Here is a 14,099-nt window from a genome sequence, read left to right as displayed (position 1 = left end):
ACGGGTGACAAGCGGCAAGGAGGGTGGGGCGATGTCAGCAGTGACGGGCACGGGCTGGAGCAGAGAAGGAGGTGGGGCACAAGCGTCATCTCATGGGAGGCTGGCGCTGCCTCAGAAGATGAATAGATTCAGCTTGGGTTCCAGGCCAGAGCCTGGAAGTTGAGAGGACTCCTTTGGGTGCTGGGCTGTGAGCCCACCATGGGGGCAAGACTAGGAGCAGCAGACCCAGCAGGGCCCTTGTAAGTAATCACCGGCTGTCACTGGCTGGGGGCCGGGTAAAGCCAGGAGAGGCTGAGGGGTGCTGGAGTCTGGGTGTGTGTGAACGCAGAGTGGGCGTGCTGGCGTGGTGCATGGGAGGGCATGGATTCCTAAGGACGCCAGGACTGTGGCTGGAGCAGCTAGAAAGACGGAGCCGCCATTTCCTGAGATGGAGAAGCCTGGTAGGTGGGTTTGGGGGAGCTCAGGAACTCAGCCTTGTTTCCACGGATTTGAGGATGTACTGCAGACTGGAGGTATTGAGCAGGTAGATATGAGTCTGGAGTCCAAGAAGGCCCAGAGGCAGGAGCTGGGGTGCTGGAGTGAGCAGACAGGAGAGCCCAGGGTGTGGACAGACATGAGAATGCCATGCTAGGCCTAGGATGGAGGGACAGACACAGGAGGAGCAGTCAGAGGGGCCATGGTGGTCAGAAGAGTGTGGGCTGAGACCAGCTGACCGTACTGGCCACCAGGTGTGAACACTCGGGCCACCAGCCATCTTTATTGTTGAAGTGAAATGAAAATGGCCTTTTTCCTTATTATAAGTGTACCATGTGCGTCTTTGAAAAGATTCATACAGGGCCTGGCACAGGGGCTCACGCCTGTAATCCCAGCACTTTGGGAGGCCGAGGCAGGTGGATCACGAGGTCAGAAGATCGAGACCATCCTGGCTAACACGGTGAAACCCCATCTCTACTAAAAAAATAAAAAATACAAAACATTAGCTGGGCGTGGTGGCGGGTGCCTGTAGTCCCAGCTACTTGGGAGGCTGAGGCAGGAGAATGGCGTGGACCAGGGAGGTGGAGCTTGCAGTGAGCTGAGATCGCGCCACAGCACTCCAGCCTGGGCGACAGAGAAAGACTCCGTCCCCCCCCAACAAAAAAAGAAAAGATTAATGCATTATATAAAGATATAAAGCAAATAATCAACTTTTTAATCCCACCAACTGTTAGCATTTTATTCTGTGTCCTCTGAGGTTTCTTTTTTTGTACAAATGCACACGTACAGATGGTAATTTTTAACTAAAAGTTGGACAGCACTGTACATTCTATTCTGCAGCCTGCTGTTTTCATGTAACAATGTGAGTGCATAGAGATCTGCTGCCTTGTTAATGTTGACAGTTTCCCTTACACGGATATGAGGTCCCACCTGAGAGGCCCATGTCTGTAAACACGCTGCCATCGTGAACTGAACGAGCTGGTGTCACGCATGGACTCTGTCTCATGTGCTTTGTGGACGAAATATTAATGTGTTTGACTATGGAGTACCAGTCCGGATCCCTTCAGGTGTGACATAGTGTGTGGGGTGTAAACCATATGATCTTTTTTAAAATCTCAAAAATTCTGAAACATATTCAGCCACAAGAGCTTTAACATAGATTTTGTGGATTTAATACAGTTTATGTAAGCAATTTCTTACTGATGGACAATGACAATAAATAGTATATAATTTTTATATTAAAAGTAATGCCGGGCCAGGCACTGTGGCTCACACCTGTTATCCCAGCACTTTGGGAGGCCAAGGCAGTAAGATTGCCCGAAGCTAGGCATTTGAGACCAGCCTGGGCAGTATAGTCAGACCTTGTCTCTACAAAAAATAAAAAGATAGCCAGGTGCGGTCTGTGTAGTTGCAGCTATTTGAGAGGCGGAGGCAGGAGGATTGCTTGAGCCCAGGAGTTTGAGGTTGTAGTGAACTGTGATCATGCCACTGCATTCCAGCCTGGGCAACAGAATGAGATCCCATGCTGTAGAGAATATCCCTGTGTGTCGTCCTGATCTACCCATGCAAGTACTCCTGAAGGGTGAGTGCTGATAAATATTGAGAACTTGCCTTCCAGAAAGATGGAACAATAACATTGCCACAAACTGTGTTTTTGTGTAGCCATGTTATCACATCCTCACCAAAACCAAAATCACACAAATCAAATTGGTTAAAAAAATGCATGTGTGTGTATGGAGGGGGGTGTGGATTTTGCATTTCTGTAGTAAAGAATGAAATTCATGTTTTCATGTTTATTGGCCAGTTGTGTTTTCTCTCTTTGGACTGTATATTTGTATCTCTTGCTCATTTTTCATTGGGTCATTGTAAATTAGGAATATAAATTAGTTTTAATTTTAATAGAAATTAAATATAATATAAATCAATTTTAAGGTTAATAAAATTTTTTGTTTTGTTTTGTTTTGAGACAGAGTCTCACTCTGTCTCCCAGGCTAGAGTACAGTAGCACGATCTCGGCTCACTGCAACCTCCACCTCGCAGGCTCAAGCCATTCTCCTGCCTCAGCCTCCCCAGTAGCTGGGACTACAGGTGCATGCCACCACGCCCAGCTAATTTTTGTGTTTTTAGTAGAGACGGGGTTTCACCATGTTGGCCAGGCTGGTCTTGAACTCCTGACCTCAGGTGATCCACCTGCCTTGGCCTCCCGAAGTGCTGGGATTATAGGCATGAACTGTTAATAGTGAACTGTAATCAGTGCCCGGCTGTTAATAGAAATTTCATTATAAATTAACATTATAAATTAGTTCATACATTATATGTTTATAAATGAGTTTATCAATTAGCAATATAAACTATTGTCATATATTGTAAATATTTTTGCAGTTTATGATGAGAGGTTTTTAAAAATTTTTAATTTTCTACTAGTAGTTTTATGTAGATACTGATGTAATAGTATTTACATAGTCAGATCTGTCATTTTCCTTTGCCTTATCTGACTTCAGTTTTCACACCTAAAATGTTTTTCCCTATCCTTACTTGTAAACCCTCAGTTTTCTTCAAGAACTGTTTTGTTTACATTGAAACCTTTAATCCATTTGAATTTTTTTTTCAATGGCAGTTAGGAATGGAGCATTTTCCTCCCAGATAATGAGCCAGTTTTGATGCCATTTTTTACCTTGTTCCTTTTAAAAGACGCTTTGAGAGCTGTATGAAGAAGCTGTATGAAGGCACCGAGCTAGGCCTCTCTAGAGGCTGGGTGGTGAGGACCATGGAGAGACGTAACAGTAACTCCTGCTCGGGGCACCAGCTTCTCTGTGTGCCCGATGCTGGTGGTGGCTGTCATTGCGAGCAGGGCTAGCCAGAGGAGCTGGACGAGTCTGTGCTGTCGTCCCTCTGCGGCATGCTGGGAGACAGCGAGCTGGGGAGGACAGGGAGAACAGAACGTGCTCACAAAGAGGAGGTAGGAAGGTTGGATCCCTGATGAGTCTTGGAACGGAGGTGGGGAGAAGCAAGGACATGTGGAAGCAGCAAGAAGTGGAAGAGAGGGAGGCTGAGGGAAGGAAACAGAGTCACTGAGGCCAAGCGGCAGGAGCTCAACTGAAGAAATGAGACTGGTGGTGGGTTTTCCGTATATCGCCGGGTCTGACTGCCAGTCTGCTGCTCCTCCAAGGCCTCAGTGGCTGTGGCACGAAACATCCGGCGGGGCTTGTAGGGTGGACATTGCACCCTCACATTTGGGCCATTTTTCAGGTGGAGCCTTTTGCCAGCTTGACCGAGGCCGTGCGGAGCTCCGTTCCCCGACTGCTCATCAACCGGGACTTGGTGGGACCCTTGGCATGGCGTCCTCGCAGCAGGGACGTGGCCCAGCTGGGGGACGTGGTTCACAGCGTGGAAAGGCTAGTGGAGCTTCTGGGCTGGACAGAAGAGATGCGGGACCTTGTCCAGCGGGAAACTGGGAAGGTACAGACTGCTGAGGAGGACCATCCAAGGGGCTGCCCTCCTCACTGCGCTAGGGTGTGGTCCACCTCGTATGGAACCCCACTGGCTAACACAGTAACAGTCATAACTGATGATGCTATGAATCCTGCACCAGGCGCTACCTGGACCTGATTGGGTATTACTTTCAATACCTCCATTTAGAGATGAAGAAACAGATGCTAACAGGCCAAGCAGGGACACGGTCCAGACACTCAGGGCTGATGAGTCTACACTCTTAACAGACTTTAAGCGTTATCTTCACTCCCTAAAGTAAAGCAGCCAACAGTGTTCCTCTAAGGCCTGGTATGTGATTCTGAGATGATACGGGTTAAAGAACTTTGAGAAGCTAAAGTTCTCTGCATTTGTGTGGGATGAAGGCTACATTAGTGATGCTTTTCGGAAGTAATTGGTATGAGAGCCATTGATCGATTATAATCCGCGGAGGAAAGCCAAAGAGGCTTGATGCTTTCTTTCTAAGAGATTCCAAACCGCCTGTAAACAAGTGAAGTTACAGAAATGCAGTTTCCCGTGAGAATCATGTAGCGTGTGTAGCCTTGATATTAAGGGTTTTCAGTGGGAGGTAGCGTTAAGCATTTAAAGTCCAGCGTTATGATTACAGGCAGATGTGACACTGTCCAAAGGGGATTTCCCCAGTGTGTTAGTATGTTCTCATGCTGCTAATAAAGGCATACCTGAGACTGGGTCATTTATAAAGGAAAGAGGTTTAATGGACTCACAGTTCCATATGGCTGTGGTGGCCTCACAATCACAGTGGAAGATAAGGAGGAGCAAAGTCCCCTCTTCCACAGCGGCGGGCAAGAGGATGTGTGCAGGGGAACTGCCCTTTCGAAAACTGGCAGATCTTGTGAGACTTACTCACTACCACAAGAACAGCATGGAAAAGCCCCACCCCCATGATTCAGTTACTTCCACTTGGCCCCATCCTGGACCCGTGGGGATTATTACAATTCAAGGTGAGATTTGGGTGGGGACACAGCCAAACGGTATCAGTCAGAATATATCACAATTGATGCTTCTCTTGTCTTCCAAGGCAGATGTCTTAGGAAATCCTGATCCTTTTTCCTCGTCCACAGCTGTGGCTGCCTCATGGCTCAGGGCCATGGGGTCAGTACTCTCCTCACCTCCACCAGTCCGCGACCTCCAACCATTGGTCGCAGGCTGATTTTTTACCAATCGTGGTCACTTCATTATGGTAGCAGGGAACCCAGCTAACAATGAGGCTTAAACACTGAGAGGCGAGTGCCTCGTGGCCAGCTCACAAGGCAGCAGAGGTCTTAGATCAGTCCAGCAGGCCTTTTTGAGGGAGCCTTTTCCTGCTCTGACTTCCTGTTTTCTTTTTTTTGTAACGGAGTTTCACTCTTATTGCCCAGGCTAGAGTGCAGTGGCGCGATCTCGGCTCACTGCATCCCTGCCTCCCAGGTTCAAGTGATTCTGCTGCCTCGGCCTCCTGAGTAGCTGGGATTACAGGTGCGTGCCACCATGGCCGGCTAATATTTGTACTTTTAGTAGAGACGGGGTTTCACCATGTTAGGCTGGTCTCAAACTCCTGACCTCAGGTGATCCACCCGCCTTGGCCTCCAAAGTGCTGGGATTACAGGTGTGAGCCAGCATGCCCGGGCCCAACTTCTGTTTTCATAGAAAAGCAGATTGTAATTCTGGTAGCTCCTGTGGGGTTTTGGAAGTGGCCCAATAGGACTTGAACTGTATAATGTAGTTTCACACAAATTTACGTAAAATGCGTTATGATTTTTTGTTTTTTTTAAGAATTACTATCCAAGGGGTTACTTTTCCAAATAGTGGATGGTTTTAAGCACACGAGCATCAGTACATCTTGATTTGGGCACTTCAGGTCCCTTAGAATGAGGCTCTCCGTTTAGCCACCCTGCTCTGCCCAGGCCTGCTGGGATCCTGTTAGCCTGCACAGCAGCAGTATTTGCAGAAAGCAGCTTGTTTTGTGAGAGATTTTGCATGTTTGCAGCTAGATCTGTTTGACCAGAGATCTGCTGGCCTGCCTGGGTGTATTAAGAGATAGCTGATACCCTCTGTCTTCTGTGTTCCAGCTTAATGGACCAGACAAATAGGATGATGGCTGCCCCCACACAATAAATGGTGACATAGGAGACATCCACATCCCAATTCTGACGAGACCTCATGGCTAATTTTGGTCAAACCAGAATATGTGAACTGAGTGGACACCGGAGGCTGCCACTGGAATGCCTTCTCAGGCCGTGAGCTGCGCTGACTGGTAGGGCTGTGTTTACATTCAGGGCCGCCCTGTCACATATACAAAGGAGCTGCGTGCCTGCCTGTTTGCTGTGTTGAACTCTTCACTCTGCTGAAGCTCCTAGTGGAAAAAGCTTTCTTCTGTGACCCTCTTGAACTGAACAGACCGACTGGAATCCCAGACCGGAGTTTACTTTCTGTGCCCAGGTGAAGGGCAAGCTCAGCATCTGTTGGTCAGAAGATCCAGACTTGGGCCAAGCAGCCCCCAGCCCTCTTCATGTCCCAAAGTGTGGTCCTGAGGCCCTAGTGCTGCACTTCTAGCATGTCGGTCTCCTTTAGTAGGGCTATTTTTAATGAGAGAAAATCTGTTCTTTATTTCCAGCATGAAATACATTCAGTCTCCTCAAAGGCACTGCAAGTGTTGACATGAGTTGGAAAAAGGGAACCCTGGAGTACATGGTGTCCCTCTGTGGGAACAGTTTGAGGACTGAAGGCATGTGTCCTGGGTTTATTGGAGATGGCCCAGCTCCTCCCTCTGAAGGTGGTCACATTCTGTTGACTCTCCATACTCAGCCTCTCCTCCAGAAACAGATCTGTTCCAGAACATTCCAGCACTTTCTATCTGGTCTCCTGTCCCCACACTAGCCCCCCTCCCCCAGGGCCTCCTCCAGTGACAGAGCTAATCTCTGAGACAGGGAAGGCATTACTCACTTCAAACCCAGGCTGAGTCCTGGTCACCTGCTGGATTGTGACATACGAGGTGGAATCCACTGTGCTCCCACTTCTGCACAGGCTCCTCCTCCTGGGGCAGCACCAAGGCCCAGCTCTGATGGCTCGCCCTGTCAGGCACCAGCTGCTTCCTCCTGGGCTCTTACCCACATGCACATCCTCCTTCCTAGCATCAGATTACCTGCGTGTTTCCCCAGACAAAAGCACTTCCCATTCCTTAACCTTGCCCACCCTGGGCTGAGCTGATGGGAATAGATTTAATGACAGTGACTCCCAGGAAGGGGGTCCTGTGACCTTGCTCTGGTAAGAACAAAAGGTGGAACTGGTGACCTAGGAAAAGTGTTGAATTTTAAAAAGAATGAAATTAGTTTCTAACTCTAGTTAATGTTCCTTTTTTATTTTATTTTTTTGAGAGTCTTGCTCTGTCGCTCAGGATGGAGTGCAGTGTTGCGATCTCAGCTCACTGCAACTTCCGCCTCCCGGGTTTAAGCGATTCTCCTGCCTCAGCCTCCTGGGTAGCTGGGACTACAGATGTGTCCCACCACGCCTAGTACAGGGGCATATTTGTAATAGAGACGGGTTTCGCTATGCTGGCCAGGCTGGTCTCGAACTCCTGGCTTCAAGTGATCCACCCGCCTCGGCCTCCCAAAGTGCTGGCATTCCAAGCATGAGCCACTGTGCCTGGCCCCTTTATTTGATAATTTACACATAAATTCATACACATACTTTTGCCCAAAACTCTTTATTTCAAGATGATGTTTCTGTGGCTATGTGTGGTATGTGGTATAAATCTCAATCTATGGTCACACAAGGGGCATTTTCCTTCTTGTGTCTAAACCAGTAAGAAGGAGGTTTAATTGCCAAAACCAGTAAGAACTTGGGCACTGTGGATACTACAGTGGGCAGGTGAACGAGGACCAAGGAGAATGTCTAAGAGGCCTCCACTCCTGCTCTGGGTGAAGGCAGGACAGAAACAACAGAGCATACATACCTTGGAAGTGTGTGTTCTGACATACTCGGATAGAAAGTTCTGACAGGTTCTTTCTCCCTGGGAAGTGCAGCACATGCCCCAACACACTGGCTCTGCCAGCGTGCCCATCCCAGATGTGCTTGCTTTGTGCACACCCACACCCAACCCCCTGCCCTCCCATATGCTCTTCTGTGTGTCCAGGTAGGCCCTGCCCTCAGGCAGCAGCTTCTGAACACATTCCTCTTGGCACAGACAAAAGAAAGTACTTTGTCTGTGGAATTCAAGGCTGAGCCCTGAGTTCTAGCACAAGAAGACCATTGCAGTCCAGAGATAAGAAACTGGACCAGAGGCAAATCATGAACAGAACCTTGGGAGTAAAGAGAAGGGGTTTCTAAGATGGAGAGAGGAGTGTGGAGCCAGTGGGATGTGGCTTCCCCAGGTTGCAACCCCAAGGAAGTCTCTGGAAGCAGCACCAGTTCTGATGGGAGAGCAGAAGAGCTGCCATCCTCAGTCAGGGTCTGAGTCAGGGTCCGAGGAGAGCTGCTGCTCCATAGTCTCGCACATGGCATCCTGCAGGGATGTAAGATGACCCCGGGGACTCATCCCCATTGGCTGGATGACTCTGTTCCTGTGGGGGAAAGGTGCAGTGGGACTGGGGAAGGGGCTCAGTTGGCCATGCAGGGGTCCTGCTCACCCCTGGCTGCTACCTTCTCCACCCAGTAGGCTGCTCTCATTTACTGGGGAAGCCTGTTTGGACCTTCTGTTAATTGGGCCCAAATCCTAACTGCTACCTCATGGCTTTAAGCAGTTTCTTAATTTAGACATCTAAATTGGCCTTAAGCAGTCTGTTCATTTGGACACTGGGCCATCTCCAGTAAGTGTAGCAACGTTAGACAGTCTCTTTTTTTTTTTTTTTTTTTGAGACGAAGTTTCACTCTGTCGCCAGGCTGGAGTGTAGTTGCGCAATCTCAGCTCACTGCAATATCTGCCTCTCAGGTTCAAGTGACTCCCCTGCCTCAACCTCCCAAGTAGCTGGGACTACAGGCGCACACCACCACGCCCAGCTAAATTTTTTTTGTATTTTAGCAGAGACGGGGTTTCACCATGTTGGCCAGGATGCTCTCGATCTCCTGACCTTGTGATCCACCTGCCTCAGCCTCCGAAAGTGCTGGGATTATAGGCGTGAGCTGCCATGCCTGGCCTTAGACAGTCTCTTAATTTCTCTGGGCCTCAGTTATCATCTGTAAAATGGGCACAATACTGATCTCAATATACCCATCCCCTGGGGGAATTCCCTCCAGGGCAAGTGATTTCAAACATCAGCAATGCAACCTAACACCAGGATCCTAAGCTCTCCTCTGATCCTACCTCCTGGGGCTCACAAGACAGGATGTGGGTCAGCTCTCCCTTCTCCCAGCTACAGGCCCCTCCTCCTCATGCCACACACCTGGACAGCTTGTCAAACATGGTCACTAGCTTCATGGCCTCGTGCTCCTTCTGCTCCTCCGTCATGCCCTCCATAGGGTTAGGCGGCTTCTCCTCCACCCTCCCGGTCACCGGGTTTATGCTGTTTCCCAGCAGGTGGAATGTGGGGAACGCATTAGTGACTCTCCAGGACAGGAGGCAAGCCACCTATTTTCCCAGTGGGGTGAGGTGGGCAAGGCAACTGCAGGAAGAGGCCTCCCTCCAGAAGAGGCACTGGTAACCAGCAGCTGCCACCTGCCACCTTCCGGTATCCCAGATAGCACTTAGGGACAGGTGCTTGATTCTGGAAGGTCTTGCCCAGTGGTCATCCTGTCCCACCCTACAGGGGTCCACATGGATGTGGAAGCAGGGATTAGGGGGCTGAGTGGAGACCCGAGGGGGTGTTGGGGGCACACACCTGGCCTTGGCTTCCTTGTACTCGTCTGTGTCTGTGTCCTCATCCTCCGAGTACTGGCCCTCAGGCCGGCCTCCCGCCATGAGGCCCCTGGCAGCCAGAAGGCCAGCCGCATTCCCATAGCCCGTGTACTTGATGAATCGGGGCACTGGGGGGCAAGGCAGAGGTCAATGTGCAAGCCTGGCTGAGGTGGGGGGGCTGGGACCCGGATCTCCATAACTCACCACTCTCAGAGCACAGGACAAACAAGAACTCGGCGGCCACTCTCTTCACATCTGTGTCCAGGTGTGTCATGAGGCGGACAAGCTTGTTTCGCAGCATCTCCCCAACCTCAGGCCGTGTCCTCACATCCCGCAGAGGGGGCAGCACCTGGGGAGGTGGCCGTCCCTAAGCTTGGGCTTGGTCTGTGATCAGGGCCGAAACTACATCCCCCAGGAGTGCCAGCTCCTCAGTCTCATACCTGGGCCTTCAGGAACTTCCTGGCTGGGCGGTGCATCCGGGCACATTCGGTCAGCACGCTCAGCACGGGAGCTACGCTCTCCTTGAGCCTGTGTGTCTGTAGAGGAGCCTCTGTCATCGTGGCTGTGCTCCTGCCTAATCTGAGACTGGTGCAGAGTTACACCCCCCACCGCCCCTTCCCACCAACGTACACGGCAGCTGGTCCTGGTGGCAGAGGTTTGGGAAGAGGCCCCTCTGCAGTTAGTCAGCGGAAGGCTGGGTGGTGGGTGGTGGGTGTCTGTGTGGGTGGTGGGTGTCTGTGTCACTTTTGAAAAGGACAGGCACAGAGCCGCACTCAGAGGTACTGGTAAGCTTTTTGACTTGGGAGAAATAACTGCTGTAAGTCTAATTACCTCAACTATAAACCAGGGCTGGGAAGAAAAAGCAATTAAAGCTTTAGACTGGCACACACATTGCCCTCAGATGGTGGTGGCAAAAAGAAACGAGAACCGAATCCCTGCTCTGGGTACTTCATGGACAGACAGCAGGGAGTTCCTGGCCCTCCTAGCATAATGTGCCTGGACCCCAGCACCAGCAGTGTCAGCGACAGCGACAGGCACAGACAACCCCCCGGCTGTACGTCCAGTGCCAGCTCCCTACCCTCACTGGCTCGCACGCACCACGTGTGTCCCCTGCTTAGGCAGGTAGATTCCCGAGAGGTCTCCTAAATCTCGGTTTATTGTGCTCCAGCCTGCTTTCTGCAAGCTCCTGGAGGATGGTTAGAGCCCTAGCTGTCCAGATGCCCTGCAGTGCAGTCACAGGAATCAGAGGGAAGCTTTGATCTGAGGTTCCTATGGGTCTCCTCCGGATGCTGAGGGACAGCTATGCTTGTAATCTAGGGCTGCCTGTGTCTGAGAGTTAAAAGCAGGGACTCAGGGGCTTCTCAGGACCACTCAATAAAGATCCACAAAGATTTAAGAAGTGAAACCTTCAAGTGTGTGGAAGGTGTCCACATGCTTCTCATGAAGGGTCTAGTTTGTTGCCAGGCTGGACCACAGAACAGCCAGGAGAATTGCCCATATCATACCACCAAGATGATTTCCACTTACCAGTGTGGACAGTGTAGAAGCACTGACCACAGCTGTGCAGGAGAACCAGTGCCAGAGCCACTGGGGGAGCCTGTACAGCCATCCCCAGCCTACCTGGTGCAAACGCTTCTCTAGGAAGATGAGGAGGGCACGAATCACATCCATATTCACTCCCATGAACTCCACGGAGTCTCCGTGTGGCTCCAGGGTGAGGAGAACATCCAGACATTTGAGAGGCAAGTTCCCCAGGAGGTTCACTGCGTGGCTGGGGACAGATGGAGGTGGGGGTCTCAATAGGGCTAATCCCTCAGCACAGATGCAATCTTTGTGCCCCCACTGAACCACACATTACATGAGCCGGCATCTGAAGCCAAGGGCAGGGACTGATCTGAGAGGCACTGCCACTCAGCTGTACAGTGGGGTCCCCTGGGGAAGTGGGGGCACTGAGACACCCTGCCTCCCCTACCCTGTCTGGGCCAAAGCGCCAGACCATCTCTGGAAACCACACCAGCCAAGGGGCAGGTGGACCAAGAACGGGGACACGGAGCCAACGTGCCCTAGTAAATACCACACTGTCTGTTGCCACTACCCAAGGCCCAGGTGGCACATTCCTGCCCCCAAATTCATGGCTGTTGTCCTGGCCACATATTAGAAGCACCCAGTAGTCTCTGGAAACACACCGATGTCTAGTCCAACTCACCCAGACAAAGTCAGACCCTCTAGGGTGGGGCCTGGGCTCTCAGGTGGTTCTGGTTCATGGCCAGGGTTGAGGACGACCATCTAGACATGTGGACACACTTCCCTCCCAGAAAAAGCCCCATCCTCACCCATGGAACTCCTCTGTGTGGTCTCCAGCAGTAGCAATCATCACACTGTGCCGGAGAAGGGTCCCCAGGTGTCGGTAAAGAGCAGCGTCTTCCTGACCAAAGAAAGAAGGGTTCCTTTGAGGAGCCCCACTCATCCCACTGCTGCCTGCTGAGGCTCTACTGTCTGTTGCACTCCAGGACTGTGTGGCAATGACTGTGCACCTCCTGTACTGCACACTTGGTCCCCTGGGGTCTCCTAGGTGACTCTGGCTAGTGCTGGGGGCAAAAGATGACCACTGCTGTCTTCCTAAAAACTCTGTGAGTATTCTTCTAAGAGCACTTCCCTGATTAGGAATGTTAACACATACCCTTGGGATGAAGTCACACTCTGTCTCAGCCCCACTCACAGCCTCATGGTGGAGGGTCTCTTACAGTCTCCCCAGAGAGCCCACAGCCCCCTGCCAGGCAGCAAGAGCCAGAAGTGGCCTCTACTTCCCTCAGAATCCTTCCCTAAGGTCCCAGCCCAGAACTGGCATCTCCTTGGCCTTGTCCCAACAGGCTGGGAGGTCCTGACCTCTCCATGTCTGACACCCAGAAACCTGAAGGTACCCAGTGGGAAGCAGGTCCAGGAAATGTTGGAGCTGAGTTGAGACCCATCCATGGGTTGAGGTCAGCGCTCACCTCGTCCACCTCCCCCTTGATGGAGTCGAGGGTGATGTTGAAGAGCACTTTGAGGATCTCCATGGCCCGCTCAGTCTCTTGGGAAGGAAGGAGCTTGGGTGGGTTCCCTTCAGGAGTCACCCCCAGCGTCAGCTCCAGCGTGTCAGTCAGCAGATGCACTCCTTTCAGCTCCTGAAACAGCTGCTGGCGCACATCGGTGCGGAGTGCCGTTAGCAGGAAGAGGAGCCTCAAGTCAAAGAACTGGACATCGTGGGGGAAGCTCCTCTCACGGTACAGCCCCACACGCTCTGTGAGCTTCACCACTAGGCAGGCCTCTGCTGCCAGCATCTGTGCCACAGGGCTGCTGAGCACGAGGTTGCACAGGCACTTGAGGGACTCCAGTACAACATCCATGTCAGGGGAGTCTGGGACGGACCCCTCGGAGCCACAGATGTCAGCATAGCAGGCCAGTGCCTGCAGGCTCTGGCGGCTGGTGAACGGGTCCAAGCAGTTGCGGTCCCGGGACAGGATTCGGACACTCTGCAGCCAGGTGACACGGTGGGAGGGTGGCAAGCCCTGTTCCAGGACGGAGACCAGCAGCTCCGCCAGTCTCTGTGGGCAGGGAGAAGAGCGGCTCCACCAGGCCCCTCTTCCTGGGGCCACCCGTCCCTGTCCCTTTACCCCTCCGGCCAGCACCCACCTTCCGGTCCTCCTGTTGAGCATCATCAAACGTGAAGCTCTGGGAGTGCTGCAGAGAGAACGAGTGAATTCAAGTCCACAGAGGGGCAGTATCCGCGCCCGCTGATGGGGGGCGGCCTATTGGCCTCTAACTCAGGCAGCAGCCACTGCTCAGAAGGGGTGGCACGGTCTACACTCGCTCCCATCCCTAGACACCTGCCACCCAACAGGTGCACCCCAGACACTCTCCCCCCAACACTGCATCCCTGACCTGCCACCCCCACCCCGCCGCGTCCCCTACGCTTGCTGACACAAGCCCTGCCTCACCCACACCCTCCCGACCACCCGCGCACGACCCTGCCCCACCCCCTCCGTGCCCGCCCCCCCCGGCCTCAGGCGGCCGCTCACCTCCTGGTTGTACGACCGCAGAGCTTCCATAATCACATCCTCCTTCCCCGTCTCCACGGCTTCTGCAACCGCCCGGGGCTCCATGGCGCCCCCGGAACCCGGCGCGGGGAAGGCGGGACGGGCCCTTCCTCAACCGTTCCGGGCTGCAGTTCGCCGGCCCCGCCCTGGCCCAGAAAGCCCCGCGCCAGCGCGCGGGGGAGGCCGGGACTGGACGCGGCGTCTGGTGGCGCTTTAAGGGGGCGCGGCCT

At 52.4% G+C, this 14,099-nt stretch overlaps 2 protein-coding genes across 9 annotated transcripts in view; one reads left to right on the top strand and one right to left on the bottom strand.

Annotated features, from left to right (window-relative positions):
• Positions 1-7,729, top strand: part of SIRT3 (sirtuin 3) — a 22,058-nt gene extending 14,329 nt beyond the window's left edge. For 2 of the 7 annotated variants that reach the window (XR_002724715.1, XR_002724712.1), the window contains exons 6-8: positions 3,724-3,933; positions 4,114-4,925; positions 6,033-7,729. Coding sequence is in view for 3 of the 7 variants with exons in the window: in XM_023183432.2 (XP_023039200.1) it covers positions 3,724-3,933; positions 6,033-6,053 (231 nt within the window). In the remaining 4 variants the exon portion in view is untranslated. Of the gene's footprint in view, positions 1-3,723; positions 4,926-6,032 lie in introns of all 7 variants that reach the window. The other 5 variants (XM_023183432.2, XM_023183431.1, XR_002724713.1 and 2 more) reach the window with 4 other exon arrangements.
• On the bottom strand, positions 7,651-14,099 carry RIC8A (RIC8 guanine nucleotide exchange factor A). Of its 2 annotated transcripts, none has more exons than XM_023183429.2 (10): positions 13,852-14,099; positions 13,466-13,513; positions 12,787-13,377; positions 12,127-12,218; positions 11,414-11,564; positions 10,234-10,329; positions 9,998-10,160; positions 9,777-9,921; positions 9,342-9,461; positions 7,651-8,522 (listed from the first exon to the last, which is right to left on the bottom strand). In XM_023183429.2, the coding sequence occupies exons 1-10, from the start codon at positions 13,933-13,935 to the stop codon at positions 8,402-8,404; spliced, it is 1,611 nt and encodes a 536-aa protein (XP_023039197.1). In that variant the 5' UTR covers positions 13,936-14,099; the 3' UTR covers positions 7,651-8,401. The 2 variants fall into 2 exon arrangements, with proteins under 2 accessions (XP_023039197.1, XP_023039198.1); XM_023183430.1 differs by having other exon boundaries at positions 7,657-8,522; positions 9,998-10,142.

Source organism: Piliocolobus tephrosceles, chromosome 13 (assembly GCF_002776525.5).
Source record: "Piliocolobus tephrosceles isolate RC106 chromosome 13, ASM277652v3, whole genome shotgun sequence".
In the NCBI taxonomy this organism is placed as follows: Eukaryota; Metazoa; Chordata; class Mammalia; order Primates; family Cercopithecidae; genus Piliocolobus; species Piliocolobus tephrosceles.
This window is presented reverse-complemented; position numbering and strand designations above follow the sequence as displayed.

Bases quoted from the DNA above. Each gene is read 5' to 3' on its own strand.
- RIC8A (XM_023183429.2), bottom strand. From the start codon at position 13,935: ATGGAGCCCCGGGCGGTTGCAGAAGCCGTGGAGACGGGGAAGGAGGAT. The intron at 11,565-12,126 runs GTGAGGATGGGG...ATCTGTCCCCAG, and splicing joins CACACAGAGGAGTTCCATGG to CCACGCAGTGAACCTCCTGG. The intron at 9,462-9,776 runs GTGTGTGCCCCC...GCTGGGAAACAG, and splicing joins TACAAGGAAGCCAAGGCCAG to CATAAACCCGGTGACCGGGA.